At 40.9% G+C, this 23,001-nt stretch overlaps 1 protein-coding gene and 1 gene segment (V, D, J or C); one reads left to right on the forward strand and one right to left on the reverse strand.

Moving 5' to 3' along the window:
- The window catches only part of STARD3NL (STARD3 N-terminal like), a 58,722-nt gene extending 40,779 nt beyond the window's left edge, over positions 1 to 17,943 (forward strand). Inside the window, exons 8-9 of one of the 4 annotated variants that reach the window (XR_002346928.2) lie at positions 1,628 to 2,871; positions 3,062 to 3,519. Coding sequence is in view for 2 of the 4 variants with exons in the window: in XM_084974369.1 (XP_084830495.1) it covers positions 1,628 to 1,686 (59 nt within the window). In the remaining 2 variants the exon portion in view is untranslated. 4 annotated transcript variants of the gene reach the window in all.
- On the reverse strand, positions 6,667 to 21,299 carry LOC102158002 (T-cell receptor gamma chain C region 5/10-13-like). The segment is given in 8 exon segments: positions 6,667 to 7,276; positions 9,616 to 9,663; positions 9,951 to 9,998; positions 10,547 to 10,606; positions 11,486 to 11,815; positions 14,740 to 14,790; positions 20,738 to 21,055; positions 21,168 to 21,299. Coding segments are annotated over 8 exon segments (1,038 nt in total).
- Between the last annotated feature and the right edge of the window lie 1,702 nt (positions 21,300 to 23,001).

Here is a 23,001-nt window from a genome sequence, read left to right on the forward strand (position 1 = left end):
TTTTCCTTAGATTCTTTTCAAAGTGAGATGGCAGTTACACCACCCTGGTGTCTCTAAGATTTGTAACAGTTTAGTAAGTGAAGCCTCCCAACCCATCATATCTTTATCTATTTATTTTACCACAGACTTAACCTGAACTACATGATATTTATGAGGTTGAGATGTGGGACAGTCTTTTTTTGAGGTTCTCAGGCATTCGTTCTTCCGTGCCAGATTTGTTCTTGGCTGTAATCTAGGCAGACATTCTCAGAGAACAAGTGCTCTTTTGAAGTGTCTAATCTGACAAGGGGAAAGCAACAGTGAGGCAGGTTGCTTTTGTAGGTAACTAGATAACATCTTAACCTGCTCCCTTGGTGTCCTCACCACTCCTTTAGTTCCCTCCCTGATAATGGGAGTAATGCATAATTCTTATGTAAAGGAGAAAAGAACCAAAATAAAAGATAACTCTCCTTCAGACTATTTAGCAACGTTAATATTGCCAGTTTAGTTTGTTTTCCGTCTACTTTTGTGTTTGTAATTTACAGAATTGTGGCCATACTTCTCTACATTATGCATACCCCGTTTTAAAAATTTTAGAGATTTTCCTCCTGGCACAGCAAGCTAAGGATCTGGCATTGTCAGCAGCTTGGGTCACTGCTGTGGCTCAGGTTTAGTCCCTGGTGGCTTGGGTCACTACTGTGGCTTGGATTCAATCCCTGACCCAGGAACTTCCACATGCCACAGGTACAACCCCCCAAAAAAATTGTAAAGTCACGTCAAGTTTATTGTAGAAATTTTGGAATATCCAGAAATGTATTTAGGTCACTCAGTCATTTTTTTTTTTCTAGTCTTACTGATTTGTACATGTATATTAAGTTTATTTTTATCAAATATCTTACAGTGTATTTTTCATCATATAGTTACTTTACTTTATAGCATAGGCATTTCCCACGTTGTTACATATAAACACAGTTTTTAAATGGATGGTAAAATATTTCATGGAAATGTAAAAATTACTTCGCCTTTACTCTCAGACTTTTTCTTCTCATTTTTATAGGGAAAATCTTCATAATGGAAAAAATGTATAATTTTCTCAGGGGTGTATTCTAAAGATATCATCCTAAAGTGGAATGACTGGGTCAAATTCAAGCATAATGGAAGACTCGTGTTACATCGACCCAGGATGGTTTTCACAGCGGTCGCTGGCAGCAGCGCTCAGTGGTGGCCACCAGCTTGGCCTTGACTTTAGGAAGCCCCTGCCACTCTCTCACTCACTGAGTGCAGCCACTTTTCAAAATATGTAGGTTAAATTATTTACACCCAAAGATATTTGCACTTGAAAAACAGATACACTTTTCAGCAAAGAAGTAGAGGAGGAGGAGTTCTTGGTGTTTATATGAGTATTTTTAGAAGAACATACATGAAGTCCATTTTGACACATTCGTGCAAGTGCTCGGTCCTATCTTAAAGGCTTTCCTCCAATAAGAAATAACGTAAAAGTGTTTTTCAGTTTCGCTAACCTGAATCTTGTGTGGATTAAACATATATCCTTTCATTGAAAATTTATGCATGTGTGTTACAGTTTTAAAGAAATTGTTACTGTGATCAAATGTAGGACTTTTTCTCTTTCCTCCCAACTTCCATCTAGGATCAGAAAATGAAGCTGAAGAAAAGCAGGACAGTGAAAAACCACTTTTAGAACTATGAGTAAGACTCCGGTCAAAGTAAGTCTTTGAAAAATGAACCTGTAACAACAAAGTAGCTAAATATGGAAACTTTCTTTGAGTAGATTCAAAGTAAAATTCAAAAATTGAGTGTGATTATATAGTTATATTTCTCGTTTTTACATGAATTTTCAGACACATTTTTAATGTAAGATTTCTGAACGTTTTCTAGGTGTTAATTTGCAAAGGATGAAAAATTCCTCAGAGTCCCACATTTCTAAGTAAGGATGAGCTAGTTCATTTTGTTGACTTAGCTAGAATGTCTCCTTGATTACAAACGCTACCTTCTGACTGGGGTAAGGGGAGCAGCCTCATGACATTGGTCCTGTATCGTCCCCATTTACACCTGAGGCAAATGGGACTAGAGGGTGAGTGGCTGGTCCAAGGTGGCACAGCTGGCAGGGGCAGAGCTGGGACTCAGGCCACCCCGTCTGGTACCAGGATCGCTCTGGCCGTGCAGCCGAGTGTCGACTGTCTCCAGGGTGTTTTGGAGTTTCTGCGATGAAAGACGTGATCCATTCACAGCGGTAGGGCTTCTGTGCCTCCAGGTGGGGCACACTGTTAAACGTCTTCAAATCATCACAGGAAAGCATTTCAACCTCAGAAATACAAGCCCATAAACATATTGTAGGTTGCAATAGCAGGAACTCTGCCTAATTAATTTCAGCCAGAAGGAAAAGGAGAGTAGATCTTAAAAGAAAAACAAATTATTATAACTATGTATAGTGAGGGATGTTAACTAAACTTTTCGTGGTGACCATTTCACAATATATACAAATGTTATGTTGTGTAACTGAAACAAGTATATGTCAATATATCTTAATAAAAATAATAATAAATTTTAAAAAACAGAGTTCCCTGGTGGCACAGCGGGGATAAGGATCTGGTGTTACCACTGTAGTGGCTCAGGTCGCTGCTCTTGCACGAGTTCGATCCCTGGCATTGGAACTTCCACATACTGCAGGTGTAATTAAAAACAAAAATAAAATAAAAAGAAAGGAATGGTAGTGGGCAGATTTGAGTAGCTGGGCAGCCAGCACAGGGGAGACCGCATCAGGAACAGCCATGGCCGTGCAGTTGGATGCCAGGGCTGCAAGAGTGGATTGCAACACGGTTCAGCCCCTTTTTCTACAACAGTGTTCCAGACAGAAGACAAAAATGTGGGCAGGTGAGTAGTAGATCCTTTTCTCACATACTTTAAAATAAATTATTATGTGGCCTCACCTGTGCCCTTTCAAATGTCTATAATACAGCTTTTGTTTAGCACGTAGACTTTGTTATAAAGACATAAGGCAAAAGGTAGTTTTTTGCCTTTGTATACTACATCTTGAATATTTCTGTGTTCTCTCTTTCTCTAGGCGTGAAAAACTTTCATTGAAAGACACCTGAAGGAGAAAAGGGACCATTGAAAGGTGAAATGGTGACATCCACTACTGACATGATTGAACGGCTAGTAAAGAATTTATTTATTGTAATACCTCACAGACATTGTATCATATCCACATACATTTGATAGCCTGCCTATGGCTGGTAAGATAATGTCATGATCCATCCTGTTTTCAGTGAGACTGAGTCTGATCTGTTAATGAATAGTTGCAGAACGTCTCGTGCTGTATTCTTAATCAAAAGACTTCTAATATATTGGAATAACACTTTTTAGTAAGCAAAATGTCTTTTTATTTTGATTTTTTTGTCATGTCTCAGATTTGTTTTGTATTGCTTTTTTTAACACCCTACATTTCCCTTGTGTTTTTTAACTCATGCACATTCACTATTTGTACAATTTTAAAAGGTAATAAAATCCAACATGTCAAAATGGTTAGTTTCATTTTTTTGTGGTTTGCATTATGTATTTGGCCTAAAGTGTTAGAATTACAAAAGGGGGGCATGAGGGATTGTGAATCCATGTAGAAGGTCACCAGAAATAGTATCTTTCTCTTAGAGGTATGATCTCAAAAAGTCTGAGTACTCTCACTTTAAACCCACTCTTTGAAATCAATTGTCGTCACTTTCCCTTGTATTTAGATAGAGTGAATTAAAATGAACTCAGTTATATTTTGAGCCTTTTTTTTTTCTTTCTTTTTTTTTTTCTGGCAGGAATGGTCAACATAATGCTTCCAGTAAAGCCACATGGCTGTTAGTTTTCTCTCATTACTCAGTGTATCATTCAAGAAAAATTCAGCTGTGCGTAGTGGTTTAATGGTGCTGATTGGGATGGAAACTGATCGTTTGTGGGGATCAAATCAGCTCCATCCGTGTTTGTTCTAAGAATGGGCCATATGACAGAAATGCAGTGGAGGCTGACTGGGAGGCTGGGGCCTAACCAGGGAGAGCTTCTTACTTAGAGAAAGAGGGAGGAAAAGCCCCAGGGTCTGGCCTTGGACTAAAACCTCCAGAATCCAGTGGTGGAGTTCCCATTGAGGCTCCATAGGTTAAGAACCTGACATAGTGTCTGTGAGGATGTGAATCCAATCCCTGGCTTCACTCAGTAGGTTAAGGATCCAGCATTACCACAAGCTGCAGCATAAGCCAGGCACATGCATCTCGGATCCAGTGTTGCTGTGGCTGTGGTGTAGGCCGGCAGCTGCAGCTCCAATTTGGCCTCTAGCCTGGGAACTTCCATAAGCCACAGGTGCAGTGTAAAAAGAAAAGAAAAAAAAAAAAAAAGAATTCTAATAGTTTATTCACAGTGAGAATGTCCTGTCTCAGAAGTGGATGGGAGTCTATACCATGAGCTGGATGTCAGTGTGTTACTTTAACCTAAGAAGAGCTCTCCCCTGATGCTGGGCTGGACCAGTGGGATGCGGCCCATCCTCCCAGGAGGGCCAGGCCCCTGGATGTGGGCTCTCAGAGCAGAGGCCAGAAGGAGTGCAGTGTGTGACCTGAATGTGCCCTGAGGTCAGATGTGAGAGCTAGAGCCTTGACCTCAGCAATGGAGCTGTGCTTCCCTCTGGGACTGGACAGATGGAGTGAAGGGACAACCCCCACTCTGGCCCCTGCTGGGTGGGGTGGGGTGGGACCTCTGCCCTTCCTGCTCACGTGCTGACCAGCCTCTGCTCTTTACCCTCACACTTTCACCTGGTTGACTGTTCTCTATGAAGCCTGCTCAGGTTGACTCTGAGGTCATTTTGTCCCTGTAGGAGGACTTGTGTGATCTGTACATGACATTCGATTGCACAGTTGAGCCCAGGGCCTCTGTGTCTCTGTTTTTGTGAGGGATAAGTCACATCACTGTGCCCACATCTACATTCTGTCCTTGTCACTGGGCTCAGGGGAAGGAGACTTGTGTCACCCCATCTATACTGAGAAATGAAACCAAGAAGGAGCCTCCTGAGTCAGTCACACATGATGGAAGAGCACAGGTGGCTGGTGGAAGGTCGGGGTTATCTTAGTGCTACAAGGAGTCGTGTCTGCTGTTTCCCTCAGAACAGGGTCATGAGCGTGGATGAAGGTGCAGCATCTGAACGTCCTGCATGTAAGGTTTCCACTCATGTGGGCACTAATCAGAGGACCTTTGTGTATGAACAGTGGGAGCCCTGACCCCCAGTCTAGGGTATGTATGGTGGCTCTCAAATGTGTGTGCAGAGGGATATCTTTCTATCCATTAGTTGTGTCCCTTTGAAGGTGAACAAAATTGGTGGTGGTTTAACTGTTCTTATTTCTTTATGACACCCTGGCTCCCTCTAGCAGAACCCCAACCAGTAAGGGCCTGTTTGACATTGAGCATTTTCCACGAATCAACCACATTTGACAGACACTTTAACAAAATAAGCCTGAGAAAATGAAACACTATCAGCCACAGCAGCGCCCCCCTGCCCCCACTACCTCTGCCTTTCCCCTTCTCTGCACCTCCCAGGCCAGGGCAGCCCAGGGCAAGATGGGGAAGGAAGTTGCTAAAGAGACCTTGCAGTGACCCAGGCAGTGAAATCAGCTGCACAAAACTTTCAGAAAATTCTTTACAACTCCTTGGATAATGTCCTAAGGAAAAAAGCAGTATATGCTTATTTCCTTGTGGTTTATTTTGTTTTTGTTTTTCCAAGTAGAAAGTGAGTCAAGGGAAAGTCACATGATACTAGGTAACAAAATATGGGGTTCTGAGTTCAGAGACACCTGGCTTTAGGTGACTATTATTTATGCAGTGGTGACCATGAGCAGAATACCTAACCTCTGCAATCTGTAAACTGTGGACTCTAATTGTACCTTTATCTAAGTGATCTCAGAGGATAATGGGATATCTGCTGAAAGATTGAAACTGAGTCCTTGTTCCATCCACATCTAATCTGTCTGTGGGGAAATGAGATTAGAGGTGATTCTCAGTGCTTCTCTGTTTGTGTGGAATCTACTGTTTCTACAGTAGAGCTGCCAGCAGTAGAAGCGAATGTTGAAGATTGTGGGCCAAGCATCATTCACTCATCTAATCTGCATGGTCCCGGAGACAGGGCACGGTGACTTCACTGCACAGATGAGGAAATGACAGCACAGTGTTCACATAGCTGCCTGAGGTCCCACAGATACTATTATAGACCCAGGGCTCAAACCCGGGCCCTTGGGGGTCAGAGTCTGAGAGTCTGTGTGCTTAACCCTCCACCCGATGCCCCTGTGGTGTGGGTGGTGTTCTCATGGGTTAATGTGAGGATCAGAAATCAGTGCTTATGAGACACGAGTACAGGTCTGAGCACACCCAGTGTAAGTCATGCTGGGTGTTACACTGTCACCATAGGAACATCCCAAACCAATGAGTCTGGTTCCAGTGACCTTTGGAAGAGAAGGAACCCTGCACCTTCATTTGGCCGAAGCTCCCCTTGGAGCCAGTGCCCCAAAGAAAGCACCATACCCACCATCTCAGGAAAGATTAGAAACGTGGTGTGGACCATTGTCACAACTAAGGTTCAAATTGATCACTGAATTATGCTCTTTCTACCTTGGTTAGATTTCATGAAATTAAAGTACACATAGACAAAAGTGGAGGTTGGATATCTTTTTAATTGATTGTGCCTATCATGAAAAATCAAAGGACAGATTTCAAGCAGCAAAGCTGGGGCTCCAGGGTGTGTACAGGGAAGCTCAGGGCCGTGGTCTGGTGGAAGCCCTGAGGGAGGAGACGAGGAACCGTGTGCTGTGCTGTGTGTGCTCAGGAGGTGAAAGATTTAGTGGCTGGAGGAGCTGCTGACACTGAGGGACAGTGGTGGGAGAGGCTCTCGTGGACCAGCCCTCAGCCCTGCCCTGAGTCATGGCAGGATTCCTTGTTAAACAGTACAGTGGTCTGTTTGGCCATTGGATTGAAAAATCCTTACACTATAATGATATAATACAAAGATGTACATATTCTCTGAAAGAAGCCAAACCCAGAAAGGAAGCCCAGCTAGATCCTCAGCAGACACTTGTAGAGACAATGATGCTGAAGCGAAGTTGAGCCCTTGGTGGCATCATCTGTCAGGAGGTCTTCCCACTGCTGCAGACTGTTCTCCTAAACAGACAGCAGGTGATGATGGCAAAGTAGAGGGTACTCTTGAGGAGGAGGAGGAGGTAGGTGTAGTAGGCAGAGGTGTTCTCAAGCTGCAGCTGCAGTGAATCTGAGAGAAGTCATTTGATTAGTTATTTGTTCTGTTGAAAGGCTGGGTCATAGTGATGGTGTGTGTGTGTGGGGGGTGTCACCATTATTTACTTCTCATGCCCCCACTCTACCAAACCCCAAAGAAACAATGACCAACACCCAAACCAACACCAGGACAACTCAGAATCTCACTTGCAGTTCAAGTCAATGAACAACCTCAGCTAAATTCACTAAGAACCTTCCAAAACACTACAAAGGAAGGTTATGTCTTTAATGAAGGAATCTGATGGGAAAAAATACTTGTGATAATTAACATTTAGTCAATTGTTGCCCCCACTATGTCTCTGAGTAATAATGTAATATTCATTAGCCACTAATATCCTGAGAGCTTTGCATGCATGAGTCTAATTTTATTTTGTTTTTTGGTTTTGGTTCTTGCTTTTTTGGGGCCACAACCACGGCATATGAAGGTTCCCAGGCTAGGGGTCGAATTGGTGCTGTAGCCACCAGCCTACACCACAGTCACAGCAACACCAGATCTGAGCCACGTCTGTGACCTATACCACAGCTCACAGCAACGCCAGATCCCTAACCCACTGAGCGAGGCCAGGGATCGAACCTGCATCCTCATGGATCCCAGTCAGATTCATTTCCACTGCCCCATGACAGGAACTCCTTATTTTGTTTTTAAAGTAACCTAGGGGATTACTATTTGCAACCCCATTTGACAAATAAACTGAGGACAGAGAGCAGTAATTTTCCTGATGTCATACATTTAGAAAGTACTGGAAAGCACATTGTAACCCAGCAACATGACTAAAGAACACATTCTTAGCTATTCTGTAAGCCAGCATCTCAGGGGCAATAAATACCCCAAATAGCAAAGTTAAGCAAAAATAACAACTTGAATGCTGATGTGAATGCCTCTGAGCCCTTACTTATTGTGCATCAGTGAGACTCTGAAGAAGAGTACAATCCATGGAACTCTCTCTTCACAGTGCCGTAGGTAGAGGGTTTTAGTATAGAGGGTGTTGTGCAAAGTGAAAGAGAGTGATTAATCCAAATTTCCTGAATCTTTAGGAGCTCATGCCTCGGTCACCTGTCTGTCTTGAATGTCTCTCATTGTGGCCGAGATGTTATAGGATAACTGCACTTACTCTGCTTTGACATTTTATAGGAAACGTGTGATGTCAAGAAATAATTACCAAAGAACGATGGCGGGCCTGACTTAGTTTCTTAGTGAATCAAAAACTTGAGTCTGTTCTGGAAACTTCCCTTTTCCATGCTTCGTCTTCATAGAGTCAGAACTCGAAAATCATTAGCACTTGGTGTGGAAAGGATCAGGAGGTGATTGCTCATAAGCCACTGCCCTTGATCAGGTAAGGTCTTCGCTGAGTTCCAGGCCCCCCGATACTGGGCCTGGAGGAAGGATCAGCAGGACCAGAGCCAGTGCTTCTCAATTCATTTAGAATCCCCCATGCATGAGGAAAGGGCCACCACCTAGTGCTGATTCTGTGTCAGCTAAATGGATGCCTTATACTAGATAATCCACAATCCACATATGTGACCTTTATCTCTTCCAGAACTAGTTGGGTGTGATTAATCTCAATTGGCAGATGAGAACCTTATTGCTCAGAAACGTCAGGAGTTTACCCATATTCATGCAGCTAATAATAAACGATGGGTTAAAGTGCGGTCTGTGGTAGTTGGAAGCCCATGCACTCACAGCCCTGCCCATGTGTCCATCATGTCTCGGGGCCTTGGCTTTGGGATTCGTGCTCTATGTCTATATCTTAGAGGAGGGTTAGAGAATTGAGTAAGTGTGTGAGCACTGATGCAGAAGGCGGGATTGAATCCCCAAATCCACCTGTGTGTCTTAATATAATTGACTTTATTTTTAGCTCAATGCCCTCATTGCAAACTGAAGGGAAAATATTGTACCATCTCATAGGCATATTATAAGAAGTAAACAGAATATGCATGCACAACAAGCACAACACCTGCTGTTTATAAAGTTCTCCATGCAGTTCATGTGCTAGTTACTGGCAAGGACCAAAACTTTAAACTTGTCTAGAAACAACTTCACGTTTCCCAAGCTGCACAATGAGTGAATTCCACTGTTGAAATAATCTAGAGCTTAGCACCTCTTATTTGGAGTCATCTCATACCCAATTCAGTATTTAATGTATTAAGATCACTCTTAGGAAATAATGCTCAGACTTAAAATATTACCCAGTCTTATCTGCAGCATCCTGACACTCCTATTTTCTACCTTAAACTATTACTTTCTACCTTAACTTTATCCAGAGGAAGAATGTGCTCTAGCATGACATAAAGGCAAACACATATAAAACTTACTGCTTTCATCTTTCTGACAAACTTTTTTGGAATCAGTATCAGTGACTTCTAGAAGAAAGGAGAGGAGATATTAGTAAATTGTTCATACCAATTAATGGACGGGTGTATATGTATACATATCATGTGTGTATCTATATCTATGCATGTGTTAATACATGTGTATATATAATATAAAATCTGCCAGCACACCAAAGGGATACTAATGAAAGGTAGGAACCCTATAAATTAGGAATAATTGATTTTTCTACCATTACCGTGGAAGTTCAAAAGGAAATTTAATGAGAAGGAATACAAGTGTTGTAGGATGTTGTAAAGGCAAACATGCAAATACTTACCACTGTGATCTTTCTTACAAGCTTTTTCAGAATCAATACCAGTGGCTTCTAGAAGAAATGGGAACAAATATTAATCAATTGTCCCTGCCCAGGAGTTCCCGTAGTGGCTCAGTGGTAATGACCCTGACTACTACCCATGGGGATGCAGGTTCAATGCCTGGCCTCACTCACTGGGTTAAGGATTCAGTGTTGCCGTGAGCTGTGGTGTACGCTGCAGACACTGCTCGGATGCTGTGTTGCTGTGGCTGTGGCAAAAGCAGGCAGCTGTAGCTCTCATTCGACCCCTAGCTTGGGAACTTCCATATGCAGCAGGTACACCGCACTCTCAAAAAAGAGCAAAAAAAAAAAAAAAAAATTGTCCATGCCTTTATTTCACAGTATCTGCGTATTTATCTGAACATACATGTGTCTCTCTGAGGGTATACATATATGTAGATATATGTGTATAATCTACAGAGAGAAATCAAGAACCCCACAATTCCTGATAATTGGTCTTTTAGACTTTAGGCCAAAGAAGTTCAAAAGGTAAATAGGTCAGAAAGAAAAAAAAAGAAGACTGAAGCATGATATAAAAGCAAACATATGCAGAAACTTACTGCTTCCATCGTTCAAACAGTCATTTGGAGGCTCAGTAGTAGTGACAACTGAAGTGACAACTACAAGAAATGAGAGCAAGGATTAGTCAATTATTCATGCCCATTATTTGACTTGTTCATATATGTTTATATCTTTGGATGTGTGTGTTTATTTGTACACACACGCACACATATTTATTGCCATTAGAATCCCTTGGATAGCCTTTGTTTAGATGTTGCGTCACACAAAACACATTATGAATTGTAATGTAAATTTCATAGGATAATCATCATAACGAAATTTAATAATACTCGTTTTTTTCTTGATCCGAGCCACATATGAGACCTACACCACAGCTCACTGCAATGCCAGGTCCTTAACCCACTGAGCGGGGCCAGGGATCAAACTTGCATCCTCATGGATACTAATCGGGTGGTTCGTTAACCACTGAGCCACTACAGGAACTCCCAGAACACCGTTTTGTCATTTAACAACTCTTTGTTTCTGAGTTATGCTTTCAGGAAGGCAGGACTGAAGTGAGAGTGGCTTTGCTTATTAAGTCTACATCCCTGAAAGAAGCATAATGGTTCCTAATTCCTCATCAACTCAGATCATCTAGAGTGGCATCACCTCTTCTGCATTTGTTTTATGCTAAGTTGCTAGATGCTTTCATGTATGTCCTCTCATTTCAGCCATGCAACAACCCTAAGAAACATCACAAAGACATTTAAGATTTCGGAAGATGAAAATGACGCTGAGAAAGGTTAAACTTTTTTTTTTCTTTTTTCTGTGTCAAAGTCTACCCCATTTAATTCTATGCAGAAATGGGATATTTATGCCACCTTTAAATGAAACATAATACTCTAAAGACTTAGACTTGTTTTTTTCATTAATGCTTGACAGAAAAAGGGATTTTTTTTTCAAACATTGTTCTTGAGGTTATATTTATATGCACATACCTTCATTCACTGAAGGAAAAATAATCTCTTGATCAACTCCCCCTCTATTTTTCTCGTGTTTGACGACACACTTGTGTTCTTTATCCATGGCTGTTTTGCTCACAGTCAACCAGCTGAATTTCATGTATGTGTTAGTCGTCCTCATGGTATTTCCCTGCTGGGATTCCAGGACTTTGTTGCCATTCTTTTCTTTCCAATAAACCTTAATAACATTAGGGAAAAAATTCTCCAGAAGACAAAGGTATGTTCCAGCATTATGGAGCTTTATCTCAGCAATCGAAGGAAGAAACACTGTGGGCTTGGGGGAAAGGTCTGAAGCAAGGTTTATATCTGTAGAGGAAAACAAAACAGTAATGAAAAAGAGTTATTTGGGAAAAAAAAAAAAAGAGAGAGAGAGAGAGAAAAACATGAACATTGTGTGGTTTGGAAAAACCTAGTGAGTAGTAAGAGGAAGAAAGGCTTCCATTGAGTCCGTGCTCACTGTGGATTTCAGCCCCGCTAGTTTGTCAGGTGCTTCTCATTGTTCTTAGTTTCAAGGGGAGGAGAAGTTCAAGACTTTGTGTAACTTGCCCAGAGTCACAGCTAATAAGCAGCAGAGCGAGATTACACCTTGGCCTTCGTATTTTCTCCATGTGCAGGGATGGGGTATGACTTTTAACTGCCCCATAGCAAGGCTTCTAACATTCATGAGCACATTAATTTCTTTTAATCTCTTTTGTTCTCTCATGGTGGAGTCTGTTTGAAAGAGGATGGGTGGGTGGTGGGATCAGGGATGGAGGAGGAGGTCAGGGAAATTTGACGGCTTCTCTACAAGTGAGAATCTTTGATGGCTTCTAAACTACCTCCCTTTCTGCGCCTGTGTTTTGTAACTTATGCTCTCTTTGGCCACATAACACATTCTCTTGTTCTGCAAGTCTGTGGAAGCTCATTCTTCATTTAACTGGTTCTGAAATGAACAGTAAATATTTTAATTCTCCTTTTAGTACATGTCAGGAGGAACTTTATCATATTTTTATACAATCACTTTTGCAATGGGAATGAGCATCCATGCGAACTTGATGACCTATAAAGATGAACTTTTAGCTCTAAATGTGGGCCTCTTCTGAAGTGAGGGCATTCTCCTTATTTCTAATTTTATGTAACCTTTCAACTTTACATCTGAACCACTCCAGATTTTTGAGTAGAGCGAGAAATTATTTGTGATGTCTTGAATGTAGAAACAAAATGGCAATATTTTCAAAACCTCTATTAAAAATGTATTATTAATCCCAAACTCCTAATTTGGAAGTAACAGATACACACCACTGTATATAAAATAGATAAAGAATAAGGATCAACCATATAACACGGGAACTATATTCTGTACCCATAATGGGAGAGAATCTAAAAAAGAATTTGTGCATGTGTACGGATATGTGTATATGACTGAATCACTTTGCTGTATACCTGAAACTAACACAACGTTATAAATCACCTATACTTCAATAAAAATGTATTATTTTCAGTAATGCTCTTCTACTAAACTTAGCAAGCAATACACCTATCAGAATATTGCCTCTCTTCAGAAAATGCTCATCAGAAGCACATTTTATTTTGGAATTTCACTTGAAGTTTTAGCTTGAGTAAGAATACTCCCTATTTTGACTCTCAGTGTCTCCACCATAATTTGAATCTACCCTATAAATCTGCTGAACTGCTTGAGAGGTCCACTTGTTACTTTTTTCACCTGCTGAATAAAGTATATGTACTTAGAGCAATATTAAAAGCTATGGTTGGAGTTCCCATCATGGCTCAGTGGTTAACGAATGCGACTAAGAACCATGAGCTTGCGGGTTCGATCCCTGGCCTGGCTCAGCGGGTTAAGGATCCGGCGTTGCCGTGAGCGGTGGTGTAGGTCGCAGACACGGCTCGGATCCCGCGCTGCTGTGGCTCTGGCATAGGCCGGTGGCTACAGCTCCGATTCGACCCCTAGCCTGGAAACCTCCATATGCCATGGGATCGGCCCAAGAAATGGCAAAAAGACCAAAACAAAACAAAACAAAACAAAAAGGCTATGGTTCCTGAGTTTCTTGCAGATATAATGTCAAAATATATAACAAACCATCACATGTGTACAGAGGCATATCACTTGCATTCTGGAATGTTAACTCGATTATCCATTTGTGGCTAATCTAAAAGGAAAATGATAAATGTTGGAACCCTACCCACTTTGATTTCCAAGTGAAACACAAATACCTTATTAATATTCTCTTTAAGCTAGTGTGGAGTAGCTTTAATCATTAATGAGGTAATATTTTAGGAAGAGAAAAATTCAACTTCTCATTTAAGAAGAAAAAAAAAATTCTGGTCAGTTTCTTCCAGTGCAGCAAAATTCCTAATTTTTCTCCTAAATCAGTACACCGAGAGTGGTGCATTTTTATGCATGCTATGCATATAGTTGGGTTATAATGTGTTTGAATTTTAGACATCTTGCTTTTTGTGCAAGGGGTACTTTGCTGGTTGTAATAGCAAGACACTGTATTTCTCCAACCATACCCTTTGCTATGGTGAGCTACGTGTTCTCCTTTTTTCCTTCTCATTTTTCTTCTACCTATCGAATAATTAGAGTCAATTCACATTTAAATAAGAATTTCAAACTCATGATGTTCCCATCTATATTTAAGTGACCTTACTTCTTGAATATTGTCTCAGCCTGCCTCCAAAAGCTAAAGTAATAAGAAATGGGATTTACTGATGTTCTATAGTCATTTCCTATAAGATTTTTACTTGCACTGCTGTTCGGGATGGGATGACAATGAATCATGTGGGTTTTGCCAGTTGTTGGGAGAAAGGAGTAGGGTGTTTATCTCAAACTGCAGAGAAGAGAAATTAAGAAAATGATTTCTCACGTAAGAGGCGATCCTCAAGAAAAGAAACTTGAACCGATAACTTTTATCAGCATAAGGACATAATATGATAATGCTGCAGGAATAATGAATCCATGAAATTGACATGGTCCTCAAAATATTTTAAGAGCCAGCCTGAGTCTGTGTGTGTGTGTGTGTGTATGTTCTAAAAGAAGAATTTCAGTCTTCTTATAAGCAGGGATGAGAATCAACCATTTACAAGGCAGTTTTGATTCCATGTACAGTGACCAACAGCTACAAAATTGGTGTTTATACGCTGAGACCAAGAATGGAGCTGTTAGATCGTAATTCTAAAAAGCATCTGTCCATTTTGCATTACTGAAGGAAAATTAGAAAAAAGTTACTTACCATAGGGAGCTACTATGAGCTCCAGTGCCTTTTCAAATATCTTCTTCCAGTTTATCACACTGGTTAAAGCTCCTACAAAAAACCCAGCTTCTCCTAGGTTCATAACATGAGTAACAGTTAGAAAACTTTGCTGGCAGTTTGACCTTCTGGGTGCCTTTGAAAGTCCTTGAATATAGCTTTTCATGGCATCTGATGTTTTAAGTTTTCTTCAGATTTATGGGCCGAAATGTCTGTTTTCCACAGAGAAGCAGTCTTTGAAAACACCGATAAAAGATGAAAGCATAAAAGCAGGAAAAGAAGAGTTCAGCACCAACTGGTTAACCACCTGCTTTTCTAAATTACCAGGAAGAGTATTCAAAGAATGAAGACTTTTTTTTCCAGGTGTTCAGCTCTGTTAAAACAGCTCAGGGTTTGCAGCAAAGGGAAGAACCTTCTGTTCTCATAAACACCAGGGCTGCTCTGTTAGCCACTTGGAAACGCATTTCTGAAAGGAGGAAGCTCTTCAGGAACTGAAAATGCAAATATGCCAGCACAAGTGTACTGAGAAATGTGAACAGAATTCTCCATTCACTGGACAGTTCTTTACCACGGCAACCCCAAGGGTGAAAATAAGTTCTTACATGACGTATCATTTTTCCTAGAATTGAAGAAGAAATGTGTAGAATCTCTCTCTTTTGACATAACAGATTCCTCATTTAAACTAAACCTGAAAACAATATCCATTTCTCTGATATGCTGAACGAAGAAGCCTCTGGAATGCAGTTTTGTAATCTGAAACCACTCATCTTGAATCAGGGGAAAAGGAATGGCCAGAGGCAGCTGAGGGCTCCTCTGAGGACAGATGAGCTGTCCATCTGCCAGGACCCAGAGAGGACAGGCCCTGCATCTCCCCAGGTCCACTCCAGATCCACCCAGTCCTGGCCTAAGTCCCAGGGACCATCATTGCCTTTTCTCCTGAGATGGGAAAGTAAGAGGAGTTTAAGGTGGGCACCTGTCCATTCCCAGCAGCTCTCAGCCCACAACACAATGGGTGAGAGACCTGGATGAAATTCGTATTTACAAAGGGTTTTTTTAATTGAGAATTGTAAGCTACTAGTAGTTGGGGCTGTCATGTAGACTTTGCATCTATTGTAGGTGTGAATAATCTCACTCATTCCTTTCTGATAGCTTGTCCTCCGTTTCTCCTTATTCCAAGACCATGAGCCGAATTATCAAAACTTCAGGATACAAGAGGATTTATGTAGTAAAAAGTAAAAGAGTAAATAAACAGTTATAAACTCTTTCAGTACATTTACAAGGTAATACAAAACTATATGATGGAAACAGGATTGAATTTTACTAAAGGCTTATAAGAAAACTTGCATAAATGGAGACATTATATTCATGAGGGAAAAACTCAATATATACACACTCTTATCCTGGAATTCCCACTGTGGCTCAGCAGGTTAGTGAGCCCCACTAGTATCCATGAGGATGGAGGTTTGACCCTTGGCCTGACTCGGTCAGTTAAGGATCCAGAATTGTGAGCTGTGGTGTAGGTCCCAGAAGTGGCTTGGATCTGACATTGCTGTGGCTGTGGTATAGGCTGGCAGCTGCAGCTCTGATTTGCCCCCTGGCCTGGGAACTTCCGTACGTCACGGGTATGGCCCTAAAAAGCAAAATAAAAATGAAAATAAATAAATAAATCAACACACTCATCCTTCCTAAAGTCAGGTATATAAATGGACTGTAAGTCCAATCACAGTTAAGATAACATTTTATTTTTTTTGTTCCATGACATAAGGATTGGGGATGAGCAATTTATGTTGATTTTAGTTTTATATGAAGAATACATATGAACTAATTAAAAATTATTTCTTAAAAAGTGATGAATGGACATTTGGCATAGTAGATCTTGGCCCTCATTGCAAAGCTGCTGTCATAATATGATAACGGTGCAAGAATATTAAAATACAAATGAAACACAAATCCTCCAGAGAGTGTCCCAAGCTTGTGTTAGTGTAAAATATATTAAAACATTTTAAATTGTGGGGACATGTATGATTATTTTAAAACTAGATTTGAACTACTGATTACCGTCGGGAGAACAAAAATAGCTCTCTCTCAAGGACCACATAAAGGAAGTTTCTATTTAAACAGTGTAGCGATGTGAGCTAGAAAGAGCAGGTAGGAGACGACTTGGGTCCTTGGGTAGAGAAGCTTGAAATGGGAAGAAGGTAGGAGACATTTTACTTAGTATTTAATTTTTAAGAAGGAGAAATGTGGAAAACTTTCACTTTTTATAACCTTTTCAGATAAACAGTTTTTAAAAGAATAAATGATGAGGACTTACTGAAAGTTTTAGGGAGGGAAGTGACATGATCAGATATGTGCTTTAGGAAGATAATGTAAGAGCAAAAAGGTGGGTTGGTCAGGGATCAATCCTGCTGAAGCACATATGCCTCAAGAGATGGTCCCCATAAACCACTGAGAGGCATCTGAAGACCCCGGTTATTGCAGTGACAGTGAGGCTGGACGGAAGGGCTGGTGCAGTAAATATTAACAGACTTGGGAGAGTTTCTCAAGAATTCACAGGTGATAAAAGAGATTTTACCATGAAGGGGTGGAAACTGAGGCAAAAGACTTTTTTAAATTGAAATATAGTTGCTTTGCAGTCTTGCGTTAGTTTCAGGTGTACAGCACAGTGACTCACTAATTCTATATCTATATATTCAGATTCTTTTCCATTAGGTTATTGTAGGATATTGAGTATAGTTCCACATGCTATACCAAAATCCTTGATTATTTTACGTATAGTGGTATGTATATGTTAATTCCATACTCCCAATTTATCCCCCCCACTTTCATCTTTGGTAACCATAACATTGTTTTCTATGTGCGTGAGTCTGTTTATGTTTTGTAAATAAGTACACTTGTATTAATATTTAGAGTTGACGTGTAAGTGATAATATGTCGTATTTGTCTTTGTCTGACTTACTTCACCCAATACGATAAACTCTGGGTCCATAAATGCTGTTGCAAGTGCAATATTTCATACATTGTAATGTCTGATATATATATATACAGATAGATAGATAGATATGTTTCTATATATATCACAGCTACTCTATCTATTCATCTATTAATGGACACGTAGGTTGTTTCCACATCTTGGCTATTGTAAATAATGCGGCAATAAACATAGGGGTGAAGATACCTTTCAAATTTGTGTTTTTATTTTCTTCAGATAAATGCTCAGTAGTGGAAGTCCTTGTTTGTATGATACCTCTGTGTTCAGTTTTTTTGTTTGTTTGTTTGTTTGTTTAAGAATCCTCATACTATTTTCCAAACTGAATGCACTAATTTACATTTCCACTAACAGTACAGGGGGGTTCACTTTTCTTAATGCCCTTTCCAGCATTTATTATTTGTAGATTTTTTTTTAATTGATGATGATATGGTGGGAAGTGTTTTCTCTCTTTGATTTTTTTGGATTATTTTGAGATGGAGAGATGTTAACTCTTTGTAGAAATATTAAATTTAATTCATTTGAGGAACTGTCTGATCCTTGACTTTAGTTTTCTGGGAGGTCTTTGATTGCTAATACAGTTTCATTTCTAATAGTTTTTTCATTTTTTTCTATTTCTTCCTGATCCAGTTGAAAGATTCTACATTTCTAGGAATTTATCCATTTTTTTAGGTTTTCCATCTTCTCAGCATGTAATTAATTCTTATCATCATTTGTATTTTGGTAGGGTGACTTGTAACTTCTGTTTCCTGTCTAATATTATATCTTTGAGATCTCTCTCTTTTTTTGATGAGTTTACCTAATGGTTTACCAATTTGTTTGTCTTTTCATATAATCAGCTTTCAGTTTCATTGATTTTTTTATACTGTGTTTTTAGTCTCTATTTTATTTATATCTGCTCTGATCTTTATTATTTCTTTCCTTCTACTTACTTTTGCTTTTGTTTGTTTTTTTTTTTTTTTTTTTTCTAATTCCTTTAGATGCAACCTTAGGCTGTTTGGGATTTTTCTTGTTTCTTGAGGTAGGTTTGTAAGACTATAAACTTCACCTTATAACTGTTTTGCTGTATACTTTAGATTTTTTATTGCTTTTCCACTTTCATTGTTTTTAAGTTTTGAATTTTTTTCTTTTTTCTTTTAAGGGCTGCACTGGAGGCATATGGAAGTTACCAGGCTAAGAGTCAAATCAGAGTTGCAGCTGGCAGCCTATACCCAGCTGCAGCAATGCCAGATCTGAGCCACTTCTGATACCTACATCACAGCTCATGGCAAGGCCAGATCCTTAACCGACCGAGCAAGGCCAGGAATTGAACCCACATCCTTATGGATACTAGTCAGGTTCATTACCACTGAGCCACAATGGGAACCTCCACAGTCTTCAGGTATTTTTGATTTCCTCTTATTTCCTCAATCACCCAGGGGCAGTTTCATAGCACTCACTTTAGCCTACCTGCGTTTGTGTTTGTTGTGCATACACAGTGACTCCACCTCCAGCTGTGCCCTTAGAGAAACTGGCCCAAATATGCAGACACCTAGAGTAGAAAAAGAGAGAGAAGAAAATGGCTGTGTGAGCATATGGAAATGTCGTCATCACCAAATGGCAATGAAAAAGGGTGGGTGTAATGATGGATTAATCAGTAACTGGGGAGAAATTGGATCTCCACATTAAGATGGCCACTTTATACCCATACACAAAAATGCAGATCAAAGACATCAATGTACAGAACAAAGTCTTAACACCATTGGAAAAATATAAATGCAAAAATATTTATGCTTCAGGCTTTCTTAAAGCTGCAAATAATTAAAACATCTGGTTGCTGGTACAGAGGGACACGTTAAGGATGGTGCATTTACTATACAATTTCTTCTCGCCTGCCGTCCCATGAGAAGGAATCAAAGCTTTGACTTGTGGCTGTGGGATCATCCAGGAGAAATGTGATGACTTGGGACAGGAGGGGCTCTGGGTTAAGAGGAAGCCCATGAACACCATTCTAGAATGCTTCCCTCTGTCAGGCTGGGATCTGGCTCATTTCAGAGGGAGACATGTCACTGTATCTGTTACCTCTAGGACAGCAGTTCTTAACAATCAGTTGGAAGAAGAATCAGCTGTGGAGCTTATGGAAAAATGCATATTTTTAGCCTTCATTCCAAGATTCTGATTCCCATGCGACACAATATATGCACAAACCCAATATCCTATATGGGAAAAGAGTTGTTTAGATATGTGTATGTGCATAAATGAATCACTTTTTTGCACAGCAGAAATTATCAAAACATTTGTAAATCAACTATACTTCAATAAAACTTCAAAAAAAAAGTACTGAACACTAATGGCTGTGGGCTGAGCTTCAAAAGAATCTAAGCAGAAGACAATGGTTGGCATACCCAAAACAATCACTCTTTGCTATACTTTCACTGTGTCAGTCATTCCCTGGTTGGTTATTTGAGGAAAGTATCAGTGTGACCAAAAGATAAATCAGATACCAGCTTGAGGTTCAGCAAGTCCAAAGTTTTTTCATTCCATCATTTCTCATTCTTCATATTCCTGAGGAATGAAGAACTTCCATCCCCAGCCATTTTCTCTGGATAATGATTGGAGAAATGATTCAGTATTATCTATAGCCTTTCCATTTGTTCTCCCAAATATCTCCTCCAACAGAGCAACCCTAGGAGAACTGTCTGTTCTAAAGTGAAAATTACATGGCCTCCATCAGCTCCTAGGAGAGCTGAGACCATGGTGCCTGTCATGCTGTTTGCCTAAGGCCTGGAGATGAAGTTCTGTTTTTAAGAAAAAAACAGGGCTGTTGAGGGGAGGGATGAGGTGACAGTGCGCTATAAAGGTTGTGGGATGGGCAGTGAGCCCAGGATTTCTCTTTGCTCAGAGTCATGAGAATTGAGGGCAGGAAGTGAGGCAGGGGCTGATCCAACCTGTGTACTAGGTCTGCTTTGACTGTCATAACCAAAATTTCCAGTGTGGTGGAAAGGAAGTATGAACCAACGTGCTTGTCCCAGAGAGCACAGTAGTACGTGCCGGAGTCACGTTCTTCCAGATATAGCATGGTGAATGTATAGCTCTTGCTTGTGCCTGCATAAACACGATATTTCTCTGGACTATCTCCTGATTCCAACGTAAATTTTGAGTAGTAGATGTCGTAGTAGAAAAGGCGTTGGGGGGCTGTCCCCTCCTTTTTTGTGTACACATGGATATAATTGGTGTTTTGTGTAAGAGCACAAGTAAATGAGACAGCTGTTCCAGGAGCCCTAGTGACTGACATCTTGTCCCCTTCCACGTTGGAAGATACCTGAGTGACTGCAATGGGAAAAGCAACAAAAAATAATAATAGTAATAATAATAATAATAGTATGACCCCTCTGCCAAAAAATACAGGAAAACCCCATGAGCATCTAAGCAACATACTTACCAGGAACCAGGAAAACGAGAAGTACCCCCGGGAACCGCATCATGCCAGTGGCACTGAGTTACCCTGGGGTTCGGAATAAATGTGACAGGCAGGGAAGTGAGCACCTCTCTTAAAGACCACCAAGCTGATGCCACAGGGGGTGGGTGCTGGGGGAGCCCTGGGAGGAGCCCTGCCTCTCTGAGCCAACCCATTTCTTGAGAGCCCCCCTGTGGCAGGCTGGGCTCAGGCTCTCTCCAGAAGAAGGGAAGCCAGGGGCACTGGGAGCTCAGAACTGCAAGCAGAGGGGCCAGATGGGGTGGGAATTAGATCTGGAGATTCAGCTTGCCTGTTGTCTGGTGGAGTGAGCGGTCCTGAACTGGGCTAAGCTCCCTGCAGTTCCGCGGTTCAGTGTTCATGCTGTTGCCATGGTCCTGTCCAGAAATACACCATCTTATATCATCTCCCTGCTCCACCTTCCTCTTTACATCTGGAGGTAAACTTTGAGGCCGTCAACACTAAACCCAATAAGCATTAATCCTGCTTTATTACAAGAAATTAAGATCAGATATATTGATCAGAATTCAACTCTCCTCAAAGGGAAATTTGTGTGTGTGTGTGTGTGTGTGTGTGTGTGTGCAATTCGAAATCAATTTGATAGAGCAATTTTTTCATTATAAAGAAAGGGCCTTCACATAGGGTTGTCAGATGTAATGAACAAAAACAACAACAACAACAAACCCACATAGTGCTATACAATACTTGGGGCGTACTTACACCAGAAAAATATATGATATTTATCTGCAGTTCAGGGAAGTGGAAATCAAAACAGCAATGAGATATCATCTCATTCCTGTCAGAACGGTTATTATCAACAAGACTGGAAACAAGTGTCGGTGAGGATGTGGAGAAAAGGGAACACTTGTGCATTCCCGGTGGCGATGTAAATTGGTGCGGTGGCTATCGAAAATTGTATGGGATTTCCTTAAAAAAGTGTAAGCAAGAAGGGCCCTGTGAGGCTCCTGGTCACACAAGCCTTTCTGCATCCTGCGTTTCTGCTTTCTCGGGAATAAGCCTCAGCCTCCAGGAACCTTCCCAGAGCTCCAAAGGGCAGTTGCTAAGCAGGGAAGGGAGGGGATGCAGAGACCTGGGGGGAGCAGTCAAGAGAAAAATAGTGCAGCCTCAGGGCCGGGTCCTGGTCCCTCCTCAAGAAATATGCAGAACAGTATCTCTGAGCCTTTCTGCCCAACTAAAACCCCCAACAGATGGAAGAACTACTTGATGAAGCATTCTTCACTCCAGGAAGAAGAAGAACCACCAGAACCAGTCCTGGGGCCACTAAACACCAGCTTTGGAAGACAATGCAAGCTTGCTTCTACCCTGATCTTTATCTTGGGGCCCATTTTCCCGCTCCCCAAACTATAAAACCACCTGCTAATCTCTCCCAAAGGGGGCACAGTCTTTAAGGCATTAGCCAGCCTGCTGTGGCCCCCTTTGCCTGGCAAAGCAATAAAGCTACCTTTTTCTCCTTTGCCCCAAATGCTGTCTCTATCCAGCAGCAATGGCAGACAGAGGCCGAGTTTCAGCCACAAAAGTAAAAGTGGAACTACCATATGATCCAGCAATTCTGGGTATTTATCTGAAGTAAATGAAAACATTAATTCAAAAAAAAAATCTGCACCCCTTCAAGGTTCACCGCTGCCTTATTTGCAATAGTCAAAACATGGAAATAACCTAAGTGTCTATCAGTGCTGAATGGATAAAGTAGTGAAGTAGTGGTGGTTTATATTGCAACGGAATATCACTCAGACCCAAAAAGTGTGGAATCCTGCCATTTGCAACAACATGGGTGGACCTT

This window comes from Sus scrofa, chromosome 9 (assembly GCF_054392235.1).
Source record: "Sus scrofa isolate SSC_HxYL_T2T_F1_AM1 chromosome 9, Sscrofa_HxYL_maternal_Yorkshire_Landrace_v2.0, whole genome shotgun sequence".
NCBI classification, from domain to species: domain Eukaryota; kingdom Metazoa; phylum Chordata; class Mammalia; order Artiodactyla; family Suidae; genus Sus; species Sus scrofa.